Source organism: Grosmannia clavigera (genome assembly GCF_000143105.1).
Source record: "Grosmannia clavigera kw1407 unplaced genomic scaffold GCSC_156, whole genome shotgun sequence".
Lineage (NCBI taxonomy): Eukaryota > Fungi > Ascomycota > Sordariomycetes > Ophiostomatales > Ophiostomataceae > Leptographium > Leptographium clavigerum.
Genome location: NW_014040784.1, coordinates 550,913 through 577,821, shown reverse-complemented (window position 1 = coordinate 577,821; position 26,909 = coordinate 550,913). Strand labels below are relative to the sequence as shown.

General features: G+C 54.6%; 11 protein-coding genes across 11 annotated transcripts; 7 read left to right on the top strand and 4 right to left on the bottom strand.

Moving 5' to 3' along the window:
• Nucleotides 1–278: 278 nt before the first annotated feature.
• Nucleotides 279–1,440, top strand: CMQ_2401 (uncharacterized protein; the record flags this gene model as incomplete). The annotated part of the gene is made up of 2 exons (XM_014316359.1): nucleotides 279–284; nucleotides 379–1,440. 2 exons carry the CDS (start codon nucleotides 279–281, stop codon nucleotides 1,438–1,440), a joined length of 1,068 nt encoding a protein of 355 aa, XP_014171834.1.
• Nucleotides 1,441–1,813: 373 nt separating this feature from the next.
• Nucleotides 1,814–6,199, bottom strand: CMQ_2490 (ABC multidrug transporter; the record flags this gene model as incomplete). Its single annotated transcript, XM_014316448.1, has 1 exon — nucleotides 1,814–6,199. One exon carries the CDS (start codon nucleotides 6,197–6,199, stop codon nucleotides 1,814–1,816), a length of 4,386 nt encoding a protein of 1,461 aa, XP_014171923.1.
• A 2,328-nt stretch (nucleotides 6,200–8,527) lies between these two features.
• CMQ_2372 (uncharacterized protein) lies at nucleotides 8,528–9,340 on the bottom strand (the record flags this gene model as incomplete). Its single annotated transcript, XM_014316330.1, has 1 exon — nucleotides 8,528–9,340. The coding sequence occupies one exon, from the start codon at nucleotides 9,338–9,340 to the stop codon at nucleotides 8,528–8,530; it is 813 nt and encodes a 270-aa protein (XP_014171805.1).
• Nucleotides 9,341–11,969: 2,629 nt separating this feature from the next.
• CMQ_2456 (vacuolar sorting-associated protein) lies at nucleotides 11,970–13,934 on the top strand (the record flags this gene model as incomplete). Its single annotated transcript, XM_014316414.1, has 1 exon — nucleotides 11,970–13,934. The coding sequence occupies one exon, from the start codon at nucleotides 11,970–11,972 to the stop codon at nucleotides 13,932–13,934; it is 1,965 nt and encodes a 654-aa protein (XP_014171889.1).
• A 3,503-nt stretch (nucleotides 13,935–17,437) lies between these two features.
• Nucleotides 17,438–18,591, top strand: CMQ_2185 (uncharacterized protein; the record flags this gene model as incomplete). The annotated part of the gene is made up of 2 exons (XM_014316143.1): nucleotides 17,438–17,656; nucleotides 17,746–18,591. The coding sequence occupies 2 exons, from the start codon at nucleotides 17,438–17,440 to the stop codon at nucleotides 18,589–18,591; spliced, it is 1,065 nt and encodes a 354-aa protein (XP_014171618.1).
• A 290-nt stretch (nucleotides 18,592–18,881) lies between these two features.
• CMQ_2089 (cfem domain containing protein) lies at nucleotides 18,882–19,509 on the bottom strand (the record flags this gene model as incomplete). The annotated part of the gene is made up of 2 exons (XM_014316047.1): nucleotides 18,882–19,210; nucleotides 19,275–19,509. 2 exons carry the CDS (start codon nucleotides 19,507–19,509, stop codon nucleotides 18,882–18,884), a joined length of 564 nt encoding a protein of 187 aa, XP_014171522.1.
• A 1,161-nt stretch (nucleotides 19,510–20,670) lies between these two features.
• On the bottom strand, nucleotides 20,671–21,132 carry CMQ_2189 (stress responsive a b barrel domain containing protein; the record flags this gene model as incomplete). The annotated part of the gene is made up of 2 exons (XM_014316147.1): nucleotides 20,671–20,886; nucleotides 20,959–21,132. The coding sequence occupies 2 exons, from the start codon at nucleotides 21,130–21,132 to the stop codon at nucleotides 20,671–20,673; spliced, it is 390 nt and encodes a 129-aa protein (XP_014171622.1).
• A 1,146-nt stretch (nucleotides 21,133–22,278) lies between these two features.
• Nucleotides 22,279–22,939, top strand: CMQ_2230 (low molecular weight phosphotyrosine protein; the record flags this gene model as incomplete). Its single annotated transcript, XM_014316188.1, has 3 exons — nucleotides 22,279–22,417; nucleotides 22,494–22,585; nucleotides 22,673–22,939. The coding sequence occupies 3 exons, from the start codon at nucleotides 22,279–22,281 to the stop codon at nucleotides 22,937–22,939; spliced, it is 498 nt and encodes a 165-aa protein (XP_014171663.1).
• Nucleotides 22,940–22,945: 6 nt separating this feature from the next.
• Nucleotides 22,946–23,344, top strand: CMQ_2330 (uncharacterized protein; the record flags this gene model as incomplete). Its single annotated transcript, XM_014316288.1, has 1 exon — nucleotides 22,946–23,344. The coding sequence occupies one exon, from the start codon at nucleotides 22,946–22,948 to the stop codon at nucleotides 23,342–23,344; it is 399 nt and encodes a 132-aa protein (XP_014171763.1).
• An 834-nt stretch (nucleotides 23,345–24,178) lies between these two features.
• On the top strand, nucleotides 24,179–25,702 carry CMQ_2291 (mitogen-activated protein kinase mkc1; the record flags this gene model as incomplete). The annotated part of the gene is made up of 5 exons (XM_014316249.1): nucleotides 24,179–24,291; nucleotides 24,382–24,514; nucleotides 24,567–24,633; nucleotides 24,702–25,016; nucleotides 25,077–25,702. 5 exons carry the CDS (start codon nucleotides 24,179–24,181, stop codon nucleotides 25,700–25,702), a joined length of 1,254 nt encoding a protein of 417 aa, XP_014171724.1.
• Nucleotides 25,703–26,127: 425 nt separating this feature from the next.
• On the top strand, nucleotides 26,128–26,454 carry CMQ_2405 (ribosomal protein s30; the record flags this gene model as incomplete). Its single annotated transcript, XM_014316363.1, has 2 exons — nucleotides 26,128–26,295; nucleotides 26,431–26,454. 2 exons carry the CDS (start codon nucleotides 26,128–26,130, stop codon nucleotides 26,452–26,454), a joined length of 192 nt encoding a protein of 63 aa, XP_014171838.1.
• Between the last annotated feature and the right edge of the window lie 455 nt (nucleotides 26,455–26,909).

Genomic DNA, 26,909 nt, shown 5'->3' with positions numbered 1-26,909 from the left:
CGGCGCATTGGCTTGCTGTCGTTCCTGCCCCTCTACGGATATCAATTCTGCCGCTTTCCACCGCCAACGCGTGCGCAGACAGCTCTGCTCGCTAGCAAGCGTAGCCTTTCCGTGCAGCTCTCTAATGTTTTGCAATCGCATCTTTCCCGACATCTGCCTTTGCTCAGATGCATCCCGTCCGGACTCGGGGTCAGAGCCTCCACCGACCCAATGGATGACGTGTCTGAGCCGAGCAGCAGCTCAGTTATACCAACTGTTGACGATGGCGACGATTCCGAATGGGAGTATGAGTATTCCACCACGGAGACAGAGGCAAGCGCTCTCTAGCACACAGCCTCCTCTTCCCATACATCTTCTGCTGACACGTCCGCCCTCTAGACACATCTCGTCACTCTCGACCTGTCTGTGCCCGAATTCCTCCGTCGCCGCGAGGACTACGTCGTGCACCACACCCGCGGCGGCTTCCGCGCGTGGATGAACCCTCTGCTGGCCGGCGATGACGACGAGCCGGTCGAGAAGCGAAGGCCTAGCAACGGCTTGGATGATGGCACTGTTGCCGCCACAACTACGGCCCTTCACGGAGCCCGGAATGGACACGCAGTCGGCGACGCATCAGACGCCGAAGACGAAAACAGAAACGACAATGACACCGCGGCCAATTCGGCCAAGATTCAGATCCTCGACCTGCACTCGGCCCAGCCCATCGTCTCGTATCGCGGGACCGTCTTTGCCGGTGTCTGGACTGAGACTGTCGGGACGGAGATGTTGTTTGTCGACGCCAAGAGCAGCAGCAGCACCACGACCAAAACGACCACACCTCTTCCTCTGCCCCATGTCCGCCGTCTGCCGCAGGACGTCGACCTGCTGGGTGCCTCCACTGCCCGCATCGCCTGCACGCCCATCGAGCTGCGACGACGACAAAACAAGACCGCGGCACGGCCCACGGCCAGCTCTTCCAACACCCCCCGCCGCCAGTTTGCCATTCCCGTCGCCGGCGGCGCCACCGAGCAGCGCCAACGTCAGGCCGCCTTTCTCGAGCGCCTCATGGCTGCCAAGCACGGCCGTGGCGAGCGCGACGTCGTTACCGTGCAGGCCGTCGAGACCCGACAGGACACCGTGCAGGACGACGTCGAGGAGGAACGGCTGCGCCGCAAAAAGGCCGCCCAGTTCGAGCGGTACCGGCTGCGGGCAAGCCGGCGGCGGCGCGGCGAAGAAGGCCTGGGCGTTGGCGTCGGCGTCGGATTGGCTGATGGAGTCGAGGTTCGAGTTCGCACAGAAGCCGCCACGACCATGGAGGCAATGACAGCCACAGACACGCCGACAGAACCCAGGATACGCACGCCCGCTCGCAACAGGAAGAAGCCAAGGCCCAGCGTCGCTCGCGACTCCGGAGACGTCGGCCGTGGTCAAGATGACGACGGCAGCGAGTCGGAAGGATAGGTGATAACAGGGTCCAAGTCCGAGTATGAAACAGCTGGTGTGAGCAGACGTTTGCAGGCCTTTCATCAGTCGGCTGTGAACCAATCAGGCAAGCACGTTACGGTATTGCTTAGGACTACGGAGGGTCCTCAATACAGAGTACTTTGCCCTATAGGTCCTGTTTCCAGCGGACTCACAACCTAGATATGGTACTCTGCCTGAAAAGAAGGACACAGCAACCTTGGGTCCTTTTAATACAAATCTACGACACACTTGACACTTCTAAAGTCGTAATTATACCATCATCTACATGGCTCTATACTATGCAGGCCCATCTGTCTGAAAACCTCTATCCTTCTCTATATCCTTCCCTTTATCCTTTCCTCTTCCCTTCTCACTTCTCCAACTGCTGCAACTTCTCGGGCGTCCACTCGCTCCCCTTCCCGTGCTCGATGCTCTGCTTCACCATCCGCTGAAACATGCCCCCCTGCCTGTACAGCTGTGCCGGTGACCCGGTCTCGCGCACCTGTCCAGCGTCCATCACAATCACCCGGTCATAGTCCATGATCGTCGACAGCCGGTGCACGATCGCAATGATTGTCCGCCCACGGAAGGCCGACCGCAGCACCTTTTGAATCGCCACGTCCGACCGGTAGTCGATCGATGCTGTCGCCTCATCCAAAATCACCACCTGTGACTGTCGCACCGTGGCTCGTGCGAGGCTCAGCACCTGTCGCTGTCCGACCGAGAAGTTGGACCCCTGCGGCGCCACGGCCGTGTCCAGGTCCAGCGCCCGGATCGGCTGCTCATCCACGTGCCGTTCTGCTGTCGTGTTTCCGGCTAGCGACGCCATAACGCTGCACGCACCGATCGCCTCTGTCAGCTGGTCGCTTGTCGATGACTCGGCCGGGTCGAGATTGAACCGGACATCACCGCTGAAAAGCACCGGCTCCTGTGGGATGATCGTCAGACGTCGCCGCAACACTCGCAGCGGCACGGCCGCCAGATCCACGCCGTCGATCCGGACGGATCCCTTCGTAATGTTCGTGAAACCGAGAAGGGAGAGCGCCATGGTGGACTTGCCGCTGCCGGTGCGGCCGACAATGGCCACACGCTCGCCCGGCGACACGCTCAGCGACACATCGTGCAGGATGTCGGGACCGTCGAGCGCATATTTGACCGATACCCCCTCAAACTGCACCCGGCCCTCAAAAGGCCAATGGTCTGGCACCGAAGTCGCTAGGCTGTCCTTGTCGTCCACGCCGTCGTCTTCGTGTGGGAGCGAGGCGTATTCGCGGATGCGGAAGAAACAGTTCATCTCGGCCTCCAGATCATTCATGCTGCGAACCATTGTCAAAATCGTCTGGCCCAGGCCGATTGCACTTGTCAGAGAAAAGCCCAAACGTCCGGCCGACACGTCAGGACCATACGACAGGGCGATGATGCCCGTCAACATGGCAATCACGGCCGCGCAGCCGTCTGCACGCACACAGATCCACCGATTGAGGTTAAACCTTGTCTCTGACGACCGTGCATACACCCGCAGCCGCCTTCCCAGATCGTCGGCAAAGGCAGCCTGAAAGCCGGGCCCGGATCGAATCACCGCTTTGCCGGCCATGCTCTCCACAAAGAAGGAAAATATAGGAGACTGCGCTGCAGACGCAAGAGCCTTGGCAGATAGCTGCGTTCTGGTGTACATCTCCGCACAGACGAGCCCGATCGTGCACACAAAGGCGGCCGGAAGGGCAAAGACGGGCATAATGGACCCAACTGCAGTCAGCCGTAGCATAAACCGGAACACGTTGTCCATAGCTATGCGCAGGTAGTCCACCATCACACAGTCCATGGAGAACATGTCGCTGGAGAACCGGTTGATAAATCTTCCAGGAGGATTCTTGTCGTACCAATGGACCGACACCCACATTGCTGCCGAGACAAGCTTTTCATGCATCGTATGCGCCGCCTCCCATGCTCCCTTCTGCAGATACACCCGGCTCAGAATCGAAAACCCTAGGAATGACCCCAGAATTGCCCCATACACTGAGATATAAAAACCCGTCGAGTGAGCACCCTCAGATCCCGGATCCGGTGCTCCCACCCAGGCCGACAACCATATTGGCAGCGAGAAGTATGCCAGCTGCAGGCAAAGACAAATGACCATGGCCATTATTGCGCGGCTGTGTCCGCCAAAGAGGTACATGTAATGGTAGAAGAGAGTCCTGGGATTTCTCTCCTCGCCCGCCACCTCCTGGTTGATCTTCTTTTCGATAGCTCGGGTATGGTGGAAAGCCGCATTTTCTGTCTTCTCGAGGACCCAGTTGGCTGAAGATGGGGCCCGTATCGCCGGGTCATCATGCACGAGCCGCACTTGCCTTGTCCCTTCAGACCTCCGAGTGAGCTTGCTGACACGGCCGTTGGATATTTCAACCAGCAAATCAGCAGACTCTTTTGCGGCCTGAAACTGCGTGACCAAAATTACGGTTCTGCCCTGGATGACGGCATCGTTGCAGAAGCAAAAGTCCCAGATGTGCTTCTGCGTTGCAGAGTCGAGAGCCGAGAAGATGTCGTCGAGCACTAGAATCTTCGACTGCGCATAAAGAGCTCGGGCAAGGCACACCCGCTGGCGCTGACCCCCGGACAGGTTGGACCCGTTGACACCGACCTCGGTTAGATCACGCTCATCAAGCTTCTCTAGATCGTACAGTAGCGCACATGCGTGCAGGACTCTCTTGTACCGCATCGCATCAAACTCCTGGTGCATCAGGATGTTTGCACGGACAGTATCATTCAGCATCCAGGGGATCTGTGGTGCATATGCTACTGGCGCTGGGCACATTGCAGAGCCAGACTCGAGTATCGTCTCACCCGTTAGGGACAGAAGAAGAGTCGACTTCCCGCTTCCAGAAGCGCCGACAATGGCATTGAAGCCGCCGGGAACAAACTTGCAGTCGATATGGAGCCGAAAAGAGTCCTCAGCAACGGCGCGACGGAACACAGCATTGTGGAAGGCCGGCTCGCCAGATGGGTGAGGCGCAGTTTCACGCTCGTTGACCATAAACTTGTCAATTCTCCCGAATGCAACCCGCGCCTGGGAATAGTACCGTGTCGCATTCGCAATCCACACAAACTGGAGGCGCAAAGACTCTATGATGGTCACTGATGTGAAGGCTTTTGCGGCAGTAAGAGGTTGCCCCTCGACCAGAGTGTACGTGGCAAACATGACAAACAGGGCCAGAAGCGGAACGAAATCTCCCAACACGGTGACAGCGACGGCAGACAGGTTCCGGCGCCAGATTTGCTTCTCTTCTGCACGGCGTTCAGCGTTGATGCGTTCGGTCATGATTGGCTCCCATCCCAGGTATTTTATCGTCCGGATGGACGCCAGGTACTCGGAGATGGATGCCACCCGAATGTCTGTCCTTCTCATAAGCTCCCGCTGAAAACGCGACATCAGGCGCGATAGAAGAGCCGCCAGGGGAAACGATGCCAGCAAGAGAACCAAAGCAACCAGAGAGTAGAGTCCAAACAGAATGTACAGGAACACAAGGCCCATGGTGATCTCGATTGGGGTTGACGTGCAGACGATGATAAAGTCGCGCGAGTTGCAGATTGCATCGACGTCATACGCCATCAGAGTTGTGACGTTGTTTGATTTTCCCTTCTTGATGTCCTTTCCTAGCCCGCTGGCTGATGATGCCTTCTCCTGGGAGGGGAGACTTGTTGCGTCCGAGTCGTAGCAGCGGCCGGCTTTGGCATAGAGCTCTTGGATGAGGCACATCTTGGTGCGGACGATCAGTCGTGTGCTGTTGAAAATATACTGCTGGTAACAGCTCGATCGAAGCACCGGTCCAATAAACAAAAGAGCCACCCAGATCCACGGCCTCACAGTAGACAGTTCCGGCTCTTGAATGTGATGCAGCAGGCGATAGAGTGCAAGCGGTGAGATAAACCCGGCCACAGCTGTAAGAGCAGAAAAGAAAACCATGGCAGCGATACTTTCACGCAGGGCGTAGGCGAGTGTCTTTGCCGTAGTCTTGTATTTTTCCCGGGCCTCCATGATTCTCTCTTTCCACATCAGCGGTTCGTCGTACTCTGGAAGTGGCAGGGTGTCTTGAAGAACCAGGCGTCGTCGTGTACCGCGAAGGATGAGGTTAGTCAGCCAGCCGTATGACATATAATACGAAAAGTAAGAGCAAGTCTGCTCGGGGCTCGGCTCCGAAAGCTCCCTCTGTGCCAGGCCAAACGACAGCGGCAGAGGCTTCCATTCTCGCGGTGAGACGAATGCACACAGCAGAGCAAGTATGGCGGACGCAAGCTTCAGGACCAGCCATCTGCTGGCTGCTGGCTGGGGATCATGAAGTGAAACGATCGCTGGTGACAGCTGAGCAAAGGCCGCAACGGCCTCGACAAACACGAGAACGTTGGCATGGTGCAGCAAAGACGATCTCAGACTCGGTTGCCGCATCGCCAAGACCACCCGAGCCAAGTCAAGGGCAAAAACATATGCAAGAGCAGCTGTCTCGATCAAGCTCGATGAGCCATCTCGGAGATGGCTGACGACGACAGAAGCCAGCAGCAATGCTCGAGTGGCGAGCTGAAGCAAGCTGTAGCCAACCGGCGTGCGTATTTGTTCTTCGGTAGATGTCTCATCGTCTAGATCCTCGCGATTGACCGATTTTCTGATGTAGTGAGCGCCCAGTGAAGAGGTCGAGGTAATAATCGTGCCTATCCATCCGATGGCCTGGACATTGATCATAGGTACGTCTGGTAAGAACACCATCTCTGGTCGATGCTCTGCCTCTGCATCGAAGGCGCAGCCGTCGAAGCGAGAATGCGCAATTGTCCAAGTCTGACTGTACGTGTCTCTCAGAATTGCTATTTCTCTCCCGATTTGTCACAAGCTAACGTGCCGAGATTCGCTGCATCCTGGATGGAGCACGTAGTGGCCGTGGGGCTTTGACCCGCCATCACATCTTTAGCCAATATTGCTTTGTAGATTTAGGTGTCCCTGGATGATTGGATCCAGTCGCTTGTCGGATAATCCACTTCTACTCCGTAACTAGAAGATATCGCAGCGGGTCGGCTGCAGACCTTCCGCAATTGGAAGTAACGATAGGCGCCATTACTGCATGCAATGTTGAAACCCCGGGCCCCACATTGATTTCAAGCGGTCAAGCTTAAGGCGCATTGATGGAGGGCAGTGCAATGGGCCTACGGAGGTCCCTACCAAAAGTTATGCCCACCCTGTTTCACCGCTTTTCCTAATAAAGACATAAAGTTACAGTATATAAGGTGTTACGTGCACTGTACATTCTCGCTAAGCTATCAGCACGTATTATGCTGTAATTTCCTTATATGCAGTAATTCTTAGTGGGACTATAAGCTAACTGTTATCAGTCTATCGCTAAGTTTGTTCTCCGTGCACACAGCAAATCAGACTGTATACTGCCGATGTCACATCGAAGGGGGTGGGCACGACTTTAGGTAGGGACCTCCGTACACCATACTTTCTGTAGGGACACCACTCTATTAGTTGTTCTATCTTATTAAACCAATACGCGCAATAACTGATAAAGAGCATCGTCAGCCACCGCCCCGCTGATGATAAGAGACGGCAGCGAACACTAGGGTGGCCTGATCCGCCGGCCGGAGTCCGCTTCGAAGTCCGAGTACGGAATAGCATGCCTTACATTCATCTATAAATACGCATGTTAAATATCACAGAGTACTAAGCACTTCGTACTCTGTCAGTAATTAGACGTGGGCCAGGATGTACATAGATCGCTGTCAAGACTCATATATTGAGGAGTTTGAAAATGATCCGACACGATAGTCGTAAAGTCACACATGCGCACATAGGAATCCAAGCCATCTCCAATACTCTTAAAAGTATAAGTGCCAAGGTAGAGGCAAACGAAGATATGCTGATGCCGTTGACAAATCCATCAAAGTACGCGAGCACCGTCGGGGGGAGGACTATATTTATTTCTACCTGGTCTTTGCTGCAATTGACAAGCACAATCTATACTAGGACGCAAGATATAGGAGAGTGTAGTTTCATTGCCGTCTGGATAGCAAACTCATTGATCATCACTTTCGTCACTCGATTCAAACTCGTTCTGTGCTCCATTATCCAGTAGCAAACGTCTCAAGTTGCCTTTACCAGTCAAGGAGAGCGCTGTACTGCCATGCCGATCCAGCGCATTCACGTCGATGCCTTTGGAAAGCAGCAGCTGCAGAAGAATTTTGGCCATGTTCTCAGCGCTCCAAATCGGGAGATTGTATTGTAAGGCGTCGAATAGTACAATGGTCGATATCCGGCGTCGCGTTCTCGCCGGTATATTAACTGTGTTGATACTCGACAAAAGCTCCCGCACAATCGATACGTGCTCCTTGACGGCTGGACATGTGGCGCCCACATGAAGCTGGCTGGATCCTTGGCGGCCCCTTGGGATACCAGACGCGTGACGACCTGCTCTTGGCCATCCGCAGCAGCCGTCCAAAGGGGCGTATAAGCTCTAGGTGCCTGCACCGCTCTTACCAAGCAGCTCAGGCATTTCCTTACCCCAACAGCTTCGCAGGCAGAGGCAGCCTACAATGCCTTTGACATAGGCGCCGCTGTCGATAAGAAGCTGCACGACGACCATGTGATTTTCACGGACGGCATATTACAGTGGTCCGTTGTCGTCTTCATTTGCTGCCTCGATATTCGCTCCATGTTCGAGCAGCATCCGTACTGTATCCTCGTGACCGTTGGCGGCAGCAAGTATCAGCGGCGTAGTGGCTCTATAGTAAGGAAACGGGCAATCCACGTCGGCGCCCCGTTCAATGAGCATGCACACTTCGTCTGTAGACCCCTCTCTCGCCAGCCATAAAATCGCGGGCCCTGGGAGCTGACATCGCGCACATGGGCACAGTAATAGCCTTCACAATGAATATCGTAATACGTCTTACTCTTCCAGTAAGTTTTGATTATGTTGTCCAGTTCTTTCCAGCCGTCCTGTTCGTCTGCAATGATATCCTCGTAGTCCGTAAAGCCTCCGTATACAGTAATATTTGCCTTTTTTTCATCGTCCGATTGCAGGACAGTTCCGCCGGACTTGGCCAGTTATTTTGGGTGCATTATCGTGAAATGGTGCAGAAGATTGTCCAGCCAGTTTCCAGGACCTTCGGTTTGCCCCAGCTGGTCAATCTGCCGCACTATGTCATTTCTCTCTGCCGTCAAATACCGCAAAGCGTTATCGGAAGCCAGTTGTTCCTCTTTCCACCATTGTATTTCCTCGTTCTTTTCGTCAATATCCACCGTCACCGGAGCACTCGCCTGCATCGTAGTCACGGAAGTGCTCAGCTCATCGGTCATTTTAGCCGATAGCCGGAGACGATACTTCTGCAGGCATTTTTCCATCAGCAGCCGTACATACTCGTCTTGCTTATGCACGAATTGCATCTCAATGTCAGCGTCCACCGTTTTCGCTGCCGTTACTGCCGCGGCTGCAGACGGGCCCTTCAGCAGTCGCAGCATGATTACCAGCACGCGATCCCCTTTTTCTTGTGGTACCGCCTCTATAAAAGCCTCGCCGATAGCCGCAGCATGCTGTCCAAAGGCCTCGGGGCGGAATCGAGCAATAGTGTTTGTAACATCATCTAGCTCGCAATCTCTAGAAATCGACATGACGCTCAAGAATTCCGGCTGTTTTACGTCACCCTCATCGTATTTGAAACCGGACATGCGTATAACGATGGTGCGATGTCGTGTTCCTTCATGACGTGACGGCAGATCGAAAAGCTGGCTTCTCCCCCAGCTAACTCGACCATTTTCCCAGATCGATCGAGTATATTCGCCGGGCGCATCCGCAATCAGGTATAGCTGTATGCCCACGATCTTCGCCGGATTGTCTACTGGACCACATTTGAGGAACATGTAGGATGTCGTAACTCAAGGTCCGTCTGCAAGCGACCGGTTGACAAGTTGAACACGGACATAGGGACCTCGTTTTGCACCACAAGGTTCCCACAACCTGCAAAGGCGGCCGGCGATCGCGCCCAGAACTCCCCTGTTTCTTGCGTAAAGGTTTCCGGGTCCAGCCCCAACCCCCACGCGAAAATGGACGTGTCCCCGTTTCTCTGCAGTATCTCAATTTGCAGCCGTGTAAACGCTCTTGCCCCCCCCCCCTCGCCGTAAATCATAGACATACTGACGCTGAAAATACCCAATAGGCAATATGCCTGATCTTCTTCGCGTGTCGTGTTACGACGCGCGGCCCACGACATGCGCTGGCCACACTCGCATTCTCGAGCTCACTGACGCCACTGACAAAATACAGGCACGGAATGCCCGTGATGGCCTCTACTTCTCCAGCCAGCTGTGCCTTGGCCGTAATGGGTGCCCAGGTCTGGTCAAAGAATATAAGCTCAAGCGGCGCCAGCAGCTCTTGTAGCGTCCAGCCGCGTTTGAACCAACGGCTTTGAAAGAAATCTGGGTGTATGTTGATATCTTCGTTTTCCTCGTCCCCTATCTCCGCATGGCACACGTCGTCTAGGTAAGCATAACAAACAGCAGCCTGCTGGTACCACCGGAACATGGAGTTGATAGCCTCGGATAATTCAACCAAGTTAGTCTTATCGATACAGCAAGTATCGATTCACGCGTGCGTGAGGTTATTTGCCTTTGCCTGTTGGCAACACATCGCCACCTTATCCAGGCCTTTCCCGGCCGCTCGAAGGTTTCCTGACTGGAGTTCCTGGTACGTGATTTCATCTTTTGATTCGCCTCATGTGTGCGACAGGATGGCATATGGTGGAGGATTAGCCATAAATTCTTCGAGCTGTAACGTTTCTACATTGATGAGACGCATTGTTGCAGTTGGCTGGAAGAGACGGAGTTGAAGCGGGCTGGAAAAGACGGATTGAGAATGAGCTTGGAGAAGACAGTCGACATACGTTGCAACTTTTGAGGTGTGAGAAACAAGAAGTGCACCAAGGAAAGTCACTCCCTTCATTTCTGCCTGACACATTTCTGCCTGACAACCCCGCCAAGGCTTACCCAGACAATGCATGCATGAATGCCCGAATGCGCCTTCTGGCGCCTTTGCCATCGACTTTACGTTATCATCTCAGTACCAAGTCACACTAGATGAAAAGTGCGGGAGGTCGTCTGTAGTAGGGCTGTTACTCTATCTGTAGTTCCAGAGGATGCATGCTTTTCCCTTGTATATGTCTGTACTTTTCACCTCAATTTCAGTAAACAGCCGAGCAAGCATCATGCCGACTGGTCTCATTGAAGTTGATCTGCTCCAGGCGCGTCCTTTGAGGTCAAGATAGCACTATATGAGTAAGGAACAGGTCGCCAGACATTCTTAGTAAAAATTCAGCACCGGGCGATAAGCGCCGACACTGTCAAAGACCCGCACATAGTCGCCAAATAATCAACTTTAAACTGTACCATTTAGCTAACATTAAAGAGAAGCTGAAGGAAGGGAGCGGCGAGCTTGTAGTGTTTTTAGGTAGTAACAGACAAAGGCTAACAATGTGAAACTGGCATCTCGTACTTCGTAATCCGTATGTTCGCTTGGTATCGCGTCGTAGTCTATTTCGTGACCGAGCACGTGATGACGTCATGGCAAGCTGGATTATGCGCACCTCAAACAGCGTCGTCCCTGCCTTCTGTCTACTTCCTTACATTTCTCACAGCTACACAGTACAACTCGGACAGACCGACCCCAACGGAGCTCTGCGCTCATGACGCTTCCTCCGCGGTCGCAATCAGAGCGGCCGGCACGCCAAGCAATGCACGTGATTGGCCTTATGTCACGGCCGGATCCGAGGCAGACCGTGCCTAAAACCCCCTTGCGACAAGTTCACCATTCGGCAGATGGGCTTTGCGCATTTACGACGTACTCGTACGCGTTGCCCCGTGGTGAGCTAACAGTCGCCGAAGGATGCAGCCTACGGGAAGATGATTGGTGCCGCGTGGCTTTTCTGCTGGTTCCTGGCAGCCATGAGCGAGAAACAGCAGGCATTAGGCGGTGAGACAGGGAGTGTGGTGGGTTCTGCCTGCCATTTGCGCCACTAAGTACTCCGTACGGAGTTTTGTGTAGCAGCTACCTGTGCGACCGTGCCTTCCCGCTGCTGACATGTGGACCCGATACATCCGCTCCCGGCAGCTGAGGGTGACAAACTCGCTGCCGTTCCCTTTCGATCGCCCGCGCTGCTTCTCCTCGAGTCTCAAAGCAACCACTGCACAGTTCGTTTTTATCGACCCAGACAACAGCTAACCCTCGCCTCTTTGACTCTGTCTGGACAGAGCACTGCGACGAAGGCCTTTGGGACCCGCCCTTTTTCCCGTCTCTTCCGCCATTGCTATGCCGTATTTCAATTGGATCTGCCCGTCCTCTTCGTTCTTGTATGCAACTCGGCGGTAGTTGCAATTTTGAGCCCTCGCTCTGCTTCACACCACTCCTTTTCGACACACTCTCTCGACCCAGCAGACCACTAGATTGTTGCTGTGGTCTGAGAAGCGTCCTTTGCCCCCTTCCTTCCTCCAACGCAAGATGTACCATCTTCGTCGTTTTTCGATCGCTTCGGTATGTGTCGGCTCGGTCATATTCGTCTTCTGGCTGCTACCGCTGCTGCTCAACCCGACACCTCCGACGGCAGAGCAAAGACGCCGCGACCATGCATGGGTGAGCACGAGTCACCACTGGCTCGACCGTCAGGCCTGCCGATGGTTCAGCCTCTGCGGCGTGCAACACCTTCGACGAGACCTGCCGGAACGACTGAGGAAGGCCCCGGACAACGACAGCGGTGACCTGCGCCTGGAGCTGCGGTCTCTGTCGGCGCCTATCGACAGCCTTCAGTGGCGGACGCGAGAGTCTCTCGGCGACGAGAGCTGGGAGATCGCAGGACAGGATCAGGCAACCGAGGCAGAAGCAGCAGTTGTTCAGGAGACGGCGCCGCAGCCTGAACACGATGCAGTATCCGCTGCCGACAGCAGCAGCGACAAGAAGGCGATCCCCGACTATGTGCTTGCCTACGCACCCATGGTCCATCTTTTCTCGGACGAACACTTCTGGCCTTCGCACATCGGCGAACACGTCAAGCACATGGAGGCTTTTACCAACGGCTCGGCACTCACGCATCCATTTCCACTGACGCTCGACAATATGGCACAACTGAACAACGAAACAGGCAAGGTGTACCTCACCAGCATGGACGACGTGGAGGAAAGACCGGCGTGGTTGCTGAGCCGTGCCAATAAGCCGATCCCGTTTGCGGACGACGAGAACAGCGATGGCGATAACCAGGGTGACGGGCAGAGAAAGCCGCGAGAAGACGGCAGCGGTCACGCCACTGACCCCCGGCGGAAGTACCCTGACGACACCACTTGGTTTGACGTCGACAGAGACCACCCGCTGCACCAGCTGTCGGACCCGCGCAAGATCCTCAGCTTGGACCGACACCCACGAATGGACGGTCCTGAAGACACGCGCGCGCACCGCTCGCGGATTGAAAATCTGCACCAGGCTGCCGGTGGTGTTTCGGGTTTTGCCAACGTTGTCAACGCGGCTGTCGCCGGGGCTGCAACTGCTGTCGACGCCATTGTCCCTCTCGAGACAGCGGCGGCGACAGACGGTAAGACTCCCACGCAACAGAAGCCGATTGTAGTGGTGGAACCGCAATACGGCCACAAGCCCGACGACAGTGGCTATTCGGCAGCGCCTGCGATCCTGGTGATGGTCGACAAGGGCTCCGGCATCATGGACGCGTTTTGGTTCTTTTTCTACAGCTACAACCTCGGCCAGACGGTGCTGGGTGTGCGGTACGGCAACCATATAGGCGACTGGGAGCACTGCATGATTCGTTTCGAGAACGGCGTGCCCCGGGCGCTCTTCCTCAGCGAGCACGAAGGCGGCCAGGCGTACGCGTGGGGTGCGCTTGAAAAGTTCCAGCCGAAGCGGAGCGCAGACGAGGATGCCAATCTACCGCCGCTGCCAAAACGGCCGGTCATCTACTCGGCCGTTGGCAGTCATGCTATGTATGCTGTCCCGGGCAATCATCCGTATGTGCTGCCGTTCCAGATGCTCAAGGACGTGACGGACAAGGGCCCGCTCTGGGACCCGGCCAAGAACAACCTGGCGTACCATTACGACTATGTCATTGGCGAAAACGAGGCTGGCAGCAACGAGGACATCGACGAGGGCGACGACGAGAGCGAGATCAGTGACAACAGCGGCGACGACGATGGCGACGATACGACCTCTCCACTGCTTACAAGCCTCACGCCAGCTGCCTCTAACCCTGATGCGCCCACATCGTGGTTCCACTTCACGGGTACATGGGGCGATGAGCTGTACGAACTGGGCGACAAGCGGCAGTGGCGGTTGTTTGGACAGTACCACTATATCACAGGGCCGGTGGGACCCAAGTTCAAGAACCTGCAGCGGAAAAAGGTATGCCAGACGAAGCGATGTCGCATCCTCTTCCATCTCGAAGACGGCGGGACGTGGTACCATTGAGCGGTGCAGAAGCGTAGAGCTGCGGCCCCTCGAGCTGGCAGGTAGAGGCGGACACAGGCGGATGCACCTTCAAGCTGTGGAGGAAGCTGTAATACAAGAGCCCCGGCATAAACTTGCGACTCGCTCATTATTATCTCCTTTTTAGTTTATCTTCTTCACTGTTTATTTTTTCTGTATATTACTAGGCAGGCGAATTGGATATCTCACTTCATCGATCGTCGTGACACCATTGAGATGCGGGTCGTCGAAATGCAGCCGTTGAGCGCCAAACGAAGCATTTCGAGACAGGCGCGTAACAAGTTCTTTTGTAACCAGTCTGTGGATGGAGAGGCACCAAATTATGGAAGACAGAACTAGTCGCCCATTCATTCTAAGGATTCCATGTCGATCCCGCTATTTTGTCCCAGCACGTACTTATGGTCGGCGGCTAAAAATACGGAGCAACGTCGTGCGATTTGGGCAGCCCAGCACCAATCGTGAGGCTATGTCGCTGTCCGGCTTGTGCTTCCGGGTCGCCTTTGCACGGCCTCCTTGGCCCCGCAGGACCGCAAGATTGTGCAATCTCTACTGAAGCGCACTGCTGGTGGGAAGCCATTGGCAGGACAGAACGCTGCTCATGCCGTTCTCCTGCAGCGCAGCCTCGCGGTTTCAAGACCGTTTGGGTCGAGGAGCAAGTGTGGGCCGTCTGGCAAGGAGGGCTCCATGCGGGCGGCAAATCCGAGAATAGGCGGAGGCAGCCTCCATTATGGCCTCATGTGTTGATGCGCTGGCTGTGTATTTAACATGTCGTCTTTCCATGTTTGGCTGACATTCCCATCTATTATTCAAACACTCATATACACACAAACGCCATAATCACCCATCATGAGACTCATCCATTGCAAAACGCTGCATCTCAAAGAGTTTTCCGATGCCCATGTCCCTCGATATGCCATTCTATCGCACAGATGGAACGCCCCGGAAGAAGTGACTTTGCAGGATATGCTGAGCTCCGCTGCGACCGGGAAAGCTGAGTACTACAAAGTTACTGGGACATGTCAGCTTGCGTTGTCTCACGGAATTGAGTACGTGTGGATCGACTCGTGTTGCATGGACAAGACAAACGATATCGAAGTCAGGGAGTCCATCATCTCCATGTTTCGCTGGTACCAGAATGCTGCTGTATGCTATGTGTATCTCTATGATTTGAAGTCGTCAGATGCAGACGCATTTCAAGATTGTGTCTGGTTCACGCGCGGATGGACACTCCAGGAACTTCTTGCACCTCGAAACGTGGAGTTTTACGACAGCAAGTGGAAATCCATCGGATCCAAAGTACAGCTATCAACACGCCTCTCGAAAATCACACTCATTCCCGAGCCGGCGATCTTGGGACATGAGCCATTAGCACATTATTCGTTCGCCCAGCGCATGTCATGGGCATCTAGACGGATCACCACACGTATCGAAGATTCGGCATACTGCTTGTTTGGAATACTCGAGGCCTACGTCGTACCTGTTTATGGGGAGCGAGAGAAGGCGTTTCAGAGGCTTCAAGAAGAGATTATCAAGCATAACGTGGATTTGACAGCCTTCGCTTGGCTTCCGACAGCTTCTCGCCGAGACACAACTTCGGTTCAGATGCCTCTGGCCCACCACGGCGATCTCACAGCATACATGCCCCTATTTGCGTTGACGACTGCCGAGTTCGAAATGTCCTATCCGATCAGTCGGTTTAGCCATACGGGTTCCGATTTTTCCATCACCAACCGCGGTCTGCGCATCACAACATCTCTGGTCCTTCTTCCTTTCTCGGAAAAAGATGTTCCGAAATTTACTAGCAGAAACAGTACCATGTGTTGCAATGACGAGGGGGCTGAACGATACCGTTATGTCCTGCCACTTGGAATTTCTGAAAGTACCGATTCATATGTTGGCATTTGGCTGAAGAAGATTGGGCCCGATTCATATCTGCGGGAGAATATGTCTTCCCTAGCAATGATTCCTGAAAACAAGATCAGGGCTGTCAGAACGACGGAGAGCCAAACGTGCTACGTCTTGTTGAGCCCCAGCGCAGTTCTCAGTGCTGCTGCTGGTACACCAAGAAGTATTCCCTCGATGGCAATGCATGCAGGAGGGAGTCTTTCCAGTTTAGATGATACAAGCCCCATTTCCGGCAACAAAGTCTCTACCTCCGCCATAGACAACCTGCACATTGTCTATCACCCACGCCTTTATCCAGAAGGTATCTACGTCCCGGATTTTGGTGCCTATGGCATTCAATATAGGAATTTGCCCCCACGATTGTGGGACGAGAGAACGCGCATTTGTTGCCAGCCCGAATCGCTGAACGACGTGGTTGCTTTCTCATGCACCAGCCAGCAAGGCCCTAGCGGATACGATAAGGTGTCCTTCGGCATTCTCCTCGACTTCCGGGACAAATCCCAGGGGCCACAATGTGTAATAATTGACATGTCTTCTCCTGAAACCCGTGGCATATTTGTCTTGTTGATGAGACACAATGCACAACCGGCACGATGGAATATGGTGGAAAACGAGCTTCCGGCCGTTACTGGATGTGGGAATGTACTGAAGATGACTAGCGAAACTGGCCACGAATATGTTGTAGCCGCATCTATTTCAGGGGGGAACGCCCAGATCGACGGGCAAGCCGTTCCCATGGCTACATTAGGTATTAAGATCACGACTCCAGTGAGTGATAGTAGATCTTTAACTTTGTCTGGTCGCCTTCTTGCTGTTCTATCTGTCAGGTCTGCTTCGTTGTTTGGGGTGCTTGCTTTCTTGGCTGTCCGTCTCTATTTTGATCCTGGATATATGGAGAATATATGGCAGATATTGAGTGTATCTTAAGAAGCTGCTTTGGATTTATATGTTTCAACGTACGGACTAATATAGAGATCGCATAATGTATTGTCAAATGTTGTGTGCGTGTACTGATGACCCACGCTCACCGTGGCGAATTGCGTCTGCAGCAACTGGCCAAGATAAGGATCGGCCTCGTTGCATCCATCGCTTGCCAAGAGCTATGGGGCCATCTTTAGTAGTGGCCGGCCGAGACGGCCCCCAATGCGTGGGCTGCATAGATAGCACAAGGGCCAATGGGCGTGAGGCAGGAGCAGCTCACCGCAAAGGCAGAAAGACAAGTCGTAATCGTCGAGATGCCTCGGCTCAGCAGCGCCTCGTGTGGATCAATGGCGTGCAGCTGTGACGTCCGATTGGCCAGCGATGGAAGCCTACCATGATAGCGGGAATTTTTAGACCAAAAGGCATTTTCAAACACAACTCCGTACTCCGTGCGTCCTGACTGACGAACGAGTGGAAACGATCACGGAACCGGCGGAGCCCTAAGCCAGGGTCGAGACGATGGCCCAGACCCGGTTGGCCCTACTTTAAAAGAGGGTTTATTCTCTTATTCCTGCGAGCTGCCCTCCCCTCCTGTTCGCACAGCTCGTCATACCGGCATTTCCCCTCCTCCCTCGACCTTCTCGTGCTCTCCGATCGCAATGGCTTCGGCACGCGGACTCGCCGACTTTGGCGTGCTCATCCCGCTCTTCGGCACCGTCACGGTGGCGAGCACGGCCTATGCGGGCCATGCGGTCTTCTGGCGGTCCGATTGGCGCGGCTGGCTTTCCAACTTTGCCACGGGACCGGGACGGACGAGTCGGTTGATGCTGCTGGTGATGCTGTTGATCAACCTCAAGTCAATTCCGTTTGCATGGACGGTAGGTCTTGTGTGCTGTTCCTCCCCCATGGTCTTCCTTTTCTTTCTCGACCACTCCCCTTCTTCTGAGCCGTTTTGCTGACTTTTCAGGTCCGCGTCTTCTCTACCATGATCCGACATGTGGTGCTACCGCGCAAGCCATTGCCGCGCCGTTCGCTCTTCCACTACAGCATCACGAGCTCGTACACGTCCCTGCTCGAGACGGACTACAACCTGCACAAGTCCAACAGCACGTACTTTTCGGATCTCGACACCAGCCGGTCGCACCTGGTGATGTACCTGTTGGGCCCTGGTGTCGCCGCGCTGGGCGACAATGCCAAGACCAAGATGGTGCGGCTGCCGACCGACGAGACCAAGGCGGTGCCGGGCAACTTTGGCGTAGGCCTGGGCGCCGTCTTCTGCAGTTTTCGCAAGGAGATCGCCTCGTACCAGGGCTATGAGATGTGGAGCCGGATCCTCTCGTGGGACCGCAAGTGGCTCTTCGTCCTGACTCACTTTGTCGTCAAGGGCAAGGTTAGGCCGGCCGTCTGGGATCAAGTCGGGCCTGCGCCTGCATCGGCCGCCTGGACCGACGCCGACGAGGAGAAGCTGCAGAAGCATGTTATCGCCACCGCCATCAGCAAGTACGTCTTCAAGCTTGGCCGCTTCACCGTTCACCCGAGCTACCTGATCGAGGGCAGCGACCTGCTGCCGGCTCGGCCGGGCGAGGGCTGGCGTGGTGGCGGACCCGACGCCATCGGCGACCTCGCCGACTTGGACTCCACCACATACGTGCCTCCTGCCGGCAATGAGGACGCTGACTGGGACTGGCGCCGCGTCGAGCACGAGCGCCGCCGCGGTATGGAGTACGCCCAGCACATGATGGCCCTGGACAGCGCAGCCGACTTCTTTGACGGTGGCCGGCTCGGTGCTCTGGGCAAGTTCAGCCCCGGGTAAGAGTAGTGAGCATGAGTAGGAGACTGTTGTGCTGCAAAATGGGTAGAATGCCGGTAGAAGGCCGGATAGAAACGGCAACATGGCCAGAACAGACACAATCATAGCATGACGTACAAGGACCAATAGACTTTGAAATTAGCTGTTATTTGTATGGACAGTGTGTATCTGGTATTGTAATGGCTTTGGTATCGAGCGAGAGTTTCGCGGCACGAGCGCCTCCACATTACTTTCTTCCGGTCCGTCGATCTCTCTACTCTCTGCTCTCTGTTCTTGGCTGTCGGTCTGCTGCCTTACAGCATAATGGCGCCGAGGGCAGCGGCAACCGCCAACATGGCAACGGGCGTGGCAACTGCGGCGGCACCGGCGGTCACGACGGGCGCCGGTGTGGCCGTGCTGGTCGCAAAGGGGGCGATGGACGATGCCGGGATGCTCGAGGCGATGACCGGGAACGACGCCACAGCCTCAGGCGCCCGACGAGCAAAATCCGGCACGACCGGGACATCTGGGATTGCCGGAACCGGAGCTGGAGCTGGCGCTGGGGCGGCTTCGGCCGACTTCTTGTACAGCATGTTGTTCTGCAGCTGGATGTTGCAGATCTCGTGGGAGAGATTCTCGGTGACTGAGAAATTGTGCTTATGTCAGCAGATGGATTAGCAGCAGGCGGCAGCAGTAGGGTCACGCACTCGCTTTGTGGTGGTCCGAGCAGGATCGCTGCAGACAGCGTTCCATGGTGGCTGTCATCTGGACTTCCTTGGAGCAGCGACAGGAAATGTCATGGGGATCGCAGTTAAAGGTCTGGGCCGCCTGGTGGAAGCAGCTCAGCGAGCAGGCTGGCAGGCTCTGGGCGAGATCGCCGACATCACGCCGATCAATGGACGCCGTGAGGCCCAGGAGACCGGCGACATAGGATAGCTTCATCGTTGCTGTTGGGCAGAGGGTGTCTTGTGTGTGGACCGGAGACGGAAGACAGACTCGCTTGCTCGACCACTCGCTTCCTTTGCTGAAAACGAGTAAAGGAAGGCTAGCAGACGGCGAGAACGAGGAGGTAGTAGGGAGGGTGCGACTATAGCTGGGCAGCCGAGAATATAAGGTCGAGCAGAGGCCGACATACCCGACAGATAGAAAAGATGGGTTGGCTGATGAGGCCGTGCCGTCCTATTTTTTAGTAACAGCAACTGGGCTCATGTCGGCCGTCTTCAGATACAGCCTCCCCCCCTCTTTCCCTGGTCATCCACATGTTAAGACGACAATGTACTCTGTAATCCGCTGTTGATAAGCCGCGGATGTCCGGTATCACTCCGAATGACCCTGGTCCTCCAGCTCGCTCCTTCGTCGCAATGTACAAGTACATGGCTACAGCGGGTGAAGCATACCCCAGTGGTGCTTCCTCAGCGTCTCTGCATGGGACCTGGTCACAAGTACTTTTTATCCTTTTTTTCCTCTTTTCTGTTTTCGCTCTCATCGGCCGTCTTTCCCTTGTTCTGGTTACTTTAATCTCCAGATCTCCTGCTTTCTTTCCTACTTCAGCTCACTGCCTCCCAATCGAGCATAGTGCCCCCGGTAAACTGCCAAACGGCTGTTTGTACCCCCGAGACACTTCCCCCAGCTTTTCAGGCTGGGGAATACATGTCAGGCGCAAGAGGGGAGGGGAAATACGGGACGGCGCTCTGAGCACATGCTTCTTGCGCATCGCTCGGCGGACTTTGTTGTCGCCCCGTTTCCGCTTCGGCCCATGGCACTACACCGTGTTTGTGGTGACAAGGGGCCACCTGGAAAAACAGGGCTTTCCCCGCACTTAGACCCATCCCTTAGCCCTAACACTTTGTTTGTCGGCGGCCGTAAGCTTTTTTGTTAGCGATGCTGTTGGAGGCCAGCTTTTGGCCTCATTGTGGCGTCTCCCGCGGGCTATGACGGTGCAATGTCTTTCCGTGGAACAATTCGGTTGCAGAGAAGGCCATGACGCGATATAGACTTGACTGCATGAAGCTAGACAAACTGGACAAACTGGATCTCATGGCCTGGTCCAGGCTGAAGCATGGATATAACTGAATTGGGCCTCCTATTTCTCTGCTTCATCTCCTACAGCATCTCGTTCTCGAAATACACCATCAGGATGTCCTGCGTCACCGGTCTGGCAAAATCCTTGACCTCGGCATGCGCGGCACAATTGTTGTCGTAGTAGGCCATGTCCTCGATCGACGCAAACGTCGTGTTGGCTGCCACCGTGTAGCCCTGGTTACGCTGGTCCTCCTTGGTGAGCCCGGCCATGATTGACTTGATGTACGGCTTGCCATCCTGAGAGAGTCAGCTGCAGCTTCCAGCCCGAAAGGGAAAAGTGAAGTGGATCGGAGAGAGACCTGCCTTGACGGCCTTTGTCGGTAAAGCTTTGTAGTACTCCAGCAGCTTCTTCTGGTTCGCCATATCAGCGATCTTGAAGAGCGTCAGGCGCTGGATGGGCTTCGACATGGAGGTGGTGTTGCTGTAGAACTGCTTTTGGCTGACTGCCGCTTTGGTGCGTGCGAGCAGCTCGAATGTCAACATGGGAACAGGATAATGGAGGACTAAATAAGAGCGAGAAAAGAAGGCCGTTTGTTCGGAAGGAGCCCGGAGACACTCATCATGCTAAAGCGCTTTGAACGGATGCTCGGTAATAGGAAGTACAGGTACTACTTCCGATCTCTGTAATGCTCTGTCCAACACCTCATGTTGTGCATCCTTCCGGAAGAGTTGTGTGCTCCCAAGAGCACGTGAGTCTGCTGTCGACGCCCTTTTCTGCGGCTGTATCTGTAAGAAACGCGGTTAGCGACTCGTTGAGAATCGGCGGCTGCTACCAGCCTTACTGCACTGCGGGGTGAGCTCCTGGAACTTACACCGCCCTGCCTGAGGTAGTGTTAAAGCTTAACATTAAAAATCATGCGACTTTGGCCCTCTTTCGCCTCTTGTCAAGTTCTGTAACCCAGCCAGGCAGAAGCTGTACCGACAAAAGACACCGTCCTTCCGTGGATCCGATTAAGCGAATATCGTACGGCGCCGGCGTGGCTTCAATAACGTCCAGAGCGATTCTGAAGACATGGCGGGATGTGGGCTGGAGATATGCGTTTTATCCGTCGGCATGGTCGACGTCTGAGCATTCGTTAGATGCCGAGAATACAGGCTGAGATAGGGGAGGTTCATGCGATTATGAACCATAGTAGATAGGGAGATCGTCTAGAGGAAGATAGGTCCCAGCTTCACTGAAGGCGGGAGATCTTCCACAGTTCCAGGTCAGGGAACAAGATGAAGGTAGTGTGAAATTGTGGTTTCTGTGTGGAAACTAATCATGTCCGACGGATATGTTATGTTGTAGATAGTTTTGATTTATTAGCACAGCCCCTAAATACATAATACCGACATATTTCCACATTTGAGGTCATCAAACGAGTGACGAGTGAGAAGACAGTTCGAAAGTTGTCCCCAGATAGCAATGTATAATTGTCAAATGTGATCTCGTTTGTTTCGTAGGGACAATGCAATACAGTACGAAATATCATTTTCTGCTATAAACATATACATATGCACTGTCTTTTCTTATCTTATCGGTTTGCGACGCGCTGCCCCACTGGAGATGCGTCAGAGGTTCGAGCACGCGGGTTTTCAGGGCTTCAACTCGGTGTCCTCACGTCTCTGCTCGTCGCCAATCCGCACGCCATGCCTGACCAAGTCTCTGTCCTCTTCTGCTGCATGGGCAACATCTGCCGCTCGACCATGTCCGAGGGCGTTTTCCAGGCCATGACCAAGAAGGCGCCCTACGAGGGATGCATCGCCAAGATTGATTCGTGCGGAACGAGTGAGTGAGCAGATGCAAACCTGATGGCACAGGCAGACGATGCTTTTTAGCTGATCCATGCCTATGTTCATTGCAGTCGGCTACCACACGGGCGACGATCCAGATGACCGCACCATGGCCACGCTGAAGCAGAACGGCATCACCGACTACCACCATCGCGCAAGAAAGGTGCGTCCGAGAAGCTAAAGGGTTTTTGCGGCGAGAAGCGAGGCAGGACATTGAGGATGCAGGGCTGACGCTGCTCGACGGCCGCAGATCTGCGCCGCCGACTTTGACCGCTTCGACTACATCTTCGCCATGGACCGTCAGAACCTAAACGACCTAGAGACGCTGAAGCGACGAAAGCCCGACAGCAAGGCGCGCGTGCAGCTCTTTGGCGAGTACTCGGGCACAGGACGCGCCGAGGTGATATCCGACCCCTACTACGGCGGCCACGACGGCTTCACCAAGACGTACGAGCAAGCCACCCGGTTCAGCCAGAACTTTCTCAAGGCAATCTTCCCCGACATTGAGACGTCGTGAGGGAAGATGGGGGCGCAGAAAGGACGGAGGGAGACGAGCCAGAAAGAGATACTAGAAGAGTTCAATGGCAGTGCAGAAGATCCGGTGTTCCACCGCTCTGGACACAGCGGCCAGCTGCTGCGCCAGAACCAGGATATAATACATATCAGCTCTTTTACTTGTTTCTCAGTTGAAGCCGTCAACGACAATGCATCTCGCTCATTCGCTTTCTATATTCTATCCACCGCGATGCTACTATCATCCGACACCCTTGTCGGCAATCGGGCCTCGTCGAGAGAGGCCGCCCTCGTCCCAGCTCCATGGTTCTCTTGCAAGTGCATCTATCTGCACCATGGCCGATGCGATCCGGGAGTGGCCGAGGCCGAAGATGAGGGCAGCCCACGTCATTTTCCTGATTCTGCCTAGAAGCCATCTGTTTGATCGTCTCTTCTGGCCCGGACTTCCAGGGGCTCTCGGGCGGTTAGATACATTAGTACTTGTGACGGCCGCCAATGCCGTCTCCTCATAGGACAACGTCAAGTCCTCACAATTTACGCGCATTGTTCCCCTATTCTGTGGCGGACGGATGCGGATTAGTCCCTCTGTAACGCTGTCTGGACGTTCCTTTTTTTGGCAGCCGTTTGCCGCCCGGGGCCAAAAAAAAAGAATTTATAAAAAGATACGAACAGCCAGTGACAGGCATCTGCTTATGTGGGGTTGTCGCTCGTTGCCCAGTTTCCTTGCCTTCTTCGCGACACAGATAAATAGGGCAACCATTGCTCACCACTCGCTCTCGCCGTAGACTCTGACAGCGTGTGAGACCGTAATCCGCAGGGCATTTCCGCTTCTCTCGTCAGCCGATCCGTCAGCTTCAGAGTCCGTCCTTTCCTGCCGCATGCGGACTGTCCTTCGCTCCTTCCAAGGCCCTCTTTCTTGTGCTTGACAGCATGCGTTTGTGGTTCTTTCTTCCAGAACCAGAGACCTTTCCATTTCGAGTTAAGAAACTCACCGCCATCACAACTCGTCTCGCTCGTCGTCAAAATCCCGCCTTGTTGCGCTTCTTGCAGTGGCACATCTAACACGCAACACGAATCCCGAAAAGAGCCCCGCAGCCCCTCGCGCGCGGACCTTATTATTACGAGTCCTTCGGCGTATCGCACAACCCCGCCAGCGAGACGGCCTTCAGAGTGTCGCATTTGTCTCCTCATCGGCACCGCTTTCTCTCCCTCTCAACCCACAAAAGCAGGCAAAGAACTCAAGATGGCCGATCTGCAGGGACGCAAGGTCTTCAAGGTCTTTAACCAGGACTTCATTGTCGATGAGCGCTACACAGTAACCAAGGAGCTCGGCCAGGGAGCTTACGGCATTGTCTGGTAGGTCGCCCTTCTCCCAACCTTATCTTTAAACCGGCCGCTGTGTCTGTTTTCTACCGGCGCATATGAGCTGACCCGGCATCCGTACAGTGCCGCCGTCAACAACCAGACAAACGAGGGCGTCGCCATCAAGAAGGTCACCAATGTCTTCAGCAAAAAGATCCTCGCTAAGCGCGCCCTGCGCGAGATCAAGCTTCTCCAGCACTTCCGTGGCCACCGAAACGTGAGTAGTCAGCTGGAATCACAGCAGGACAGCCATGATTAACCCGGGCCAGATCACCTGCCTTTACGACATGGACATTCCGCGGCCGAACAACTTCAATGAGACTTACCTCTACGAAGGTGCGAGCACTCTATCTGTGGCATGCTGTTTGCGAGTAGCATAGGCTAACAAGTCCCGTTGATCACAGAGGTCATGGAATGCGATCTCGCTGCCATCATCCGCTCTGGACAGCCCTTGACCGATGCCCACTTCCAGTCTTTCATCTACCAAATTCTGTGCGGCCTCAAGTACATCCACTCGGCGAACGTGCTGCATCGTGATCTGAAACCCGGCAATCTGCTGGTGAACGCCGACTGCGAGCTCAAGATCTGCGATTTCGGTCTTGCTCGTGGCTTCTCCGTCGACCCGGAGGAAAATGCCGGCTACATGACGGAGTACGTCGCCACACGCTGGTACCGCGCGCCTGAGATCATGCTGAGCTTCCAGAGCTATACAAAAGCCAGTACGTTATGCAATACGGGCCAGAACTCTCGTTTTGGTGACATCGACTGACGTGAAACAGTTGATGTGTGGTCGGTTGGCTGCATCCTGGCCGAGCTGCTGGGCAGCCGTCCGTTCTTCAAGGGTCGGGATTACGTCGACCAGCTGAACCAGATTCTGCAAATCTTGGGTACGCCGAACGAGCAGACGCTGTCACGCATCGGGTCTTCACGCGCCCAGGAGTACGTGCGCAACCTTCCGTTTATGGCGAAGCGCTCGTTCCAGTCACTCTTCCCCAGCGCCAACCCCGATGCCCTCGATCTGCTGGACCGCATGTTGGCATTCGATCCCAGTAGCCGCATCACGGTCGAACAGGCTCTCGAGCACCCCTACCTGCAGATTTGGCATGATGCCAGCGACGAGCCAGACTGCCCGGCCACGTTCAACTTCGATTTCGAGGTCGTCGATGATGTGGATGAGATGCGCAGGATGATTCTGAACGAGGTCTACCGCTTCCGCCAGCTCGTTCGCACCGTGCCGGGCTCGGCAGGCCATGCTGCAGCCCAGGCTGCCCAAGCCCAGCAGCAGGTGCCCATGCCTGCTGGACACAGCCAGTGGACATCAGAAGACCCACGCCCACAGGAGTACGTGAACCACCCTGCCGGCCTGGAGCAGGAGCTTGCTGGCGGGCTCGATGCGCGGAGATAGAGGTTACTATGAAGCGTTTGGCGTAGACGCAGCCTCTGGCTATTTCACTGCAGGGACTTTTGAGAGCATGAGTTTTCTCGACGACTTCTTGTTTCGTTCGTATGTCGAGAGCCAAATGAGCCTGAGAGAAATTAGAGCGAATCGCATTTCTGGGATTAAGAAACCCACAACCCGTAAGTCCGATACATGCATTACTATGGGGCGGAGAGTTAGTCACACGGAGTGGCAAGTAGCACGTGACCTAGACCTGTTTTTTTTGCCAAAATTTCACCAAAATATATTCGAAATCGTCTTTTCGGCGCTTGTTCCACTTTCTCATCCTCAATTCACCGACACACAATCTTTCACGCCGCCAAACGAAAAATCCATCCACCCTCGACAAATTCTCCCATCTTTCCACATCATCACCCCCAAACACAGCAATCATGGGCAAGGTTCACGGTTCTCTGGCGCGTGCCGGTAAGGTCAAGTCGCAGACTCCCAAGGTCGAGGCTCAGGAGAAGAAGAAGGTCCCCAAGGGCCGCGCGCACAAGCGGGAGCTGTACACTCGGCGGTTCGTGAACGTCACGCTGGCACCGGGCGGCAAGCGCAAGGTAAGATTTGTATTTTTTGGAGCGGGTTTCGAATTTTTGCCCTAGGAGGGGCCCTGCTGTGCGAAGCCAAGATTTTTGGGAGGCGGGGAGAAGCACGAGATGCACGAGATGCTAACCGCGAAAACTCAAATTTAGATGAACGCCAACCCGACGGCATAAATGATCACAGTCCCCGGAGGACAGCACGCTGAGCGACAGATTGGCGGAACAAATATTCCGACCGGCATCGAACCGAAAATAAGGGTCGAGGCATCTTTTCCCCGGCTGTTCGGCCGTTGGCTGTGGTTTCTGTTTCCGATATTTTTCCTATCTACAATAAAAAAAAGACTTTAAACCTCGCAAAAAAAAGTTACGGTCCTGTCATGTACATTTTTCCGACGGTGGGGTGCGCTGGAGAGCGACGAGGAAAGTTGCTCTATTGTTTTGACATTCAGGAATCATGGTAGTTTAGAGGACTCGTCGCTTGAAGAAGGCTGAATATCTATTTCCTTACCTGTTTCAGTCACTTGTCGCAGAGAGACCGGCTCTTTGACAAGAACACAAAAATCACAAAAAGCAAAAAACAAAACTCTTGGAAACGAGAGGCAGCCATAGCTGCAATTTTTTCAAAACCA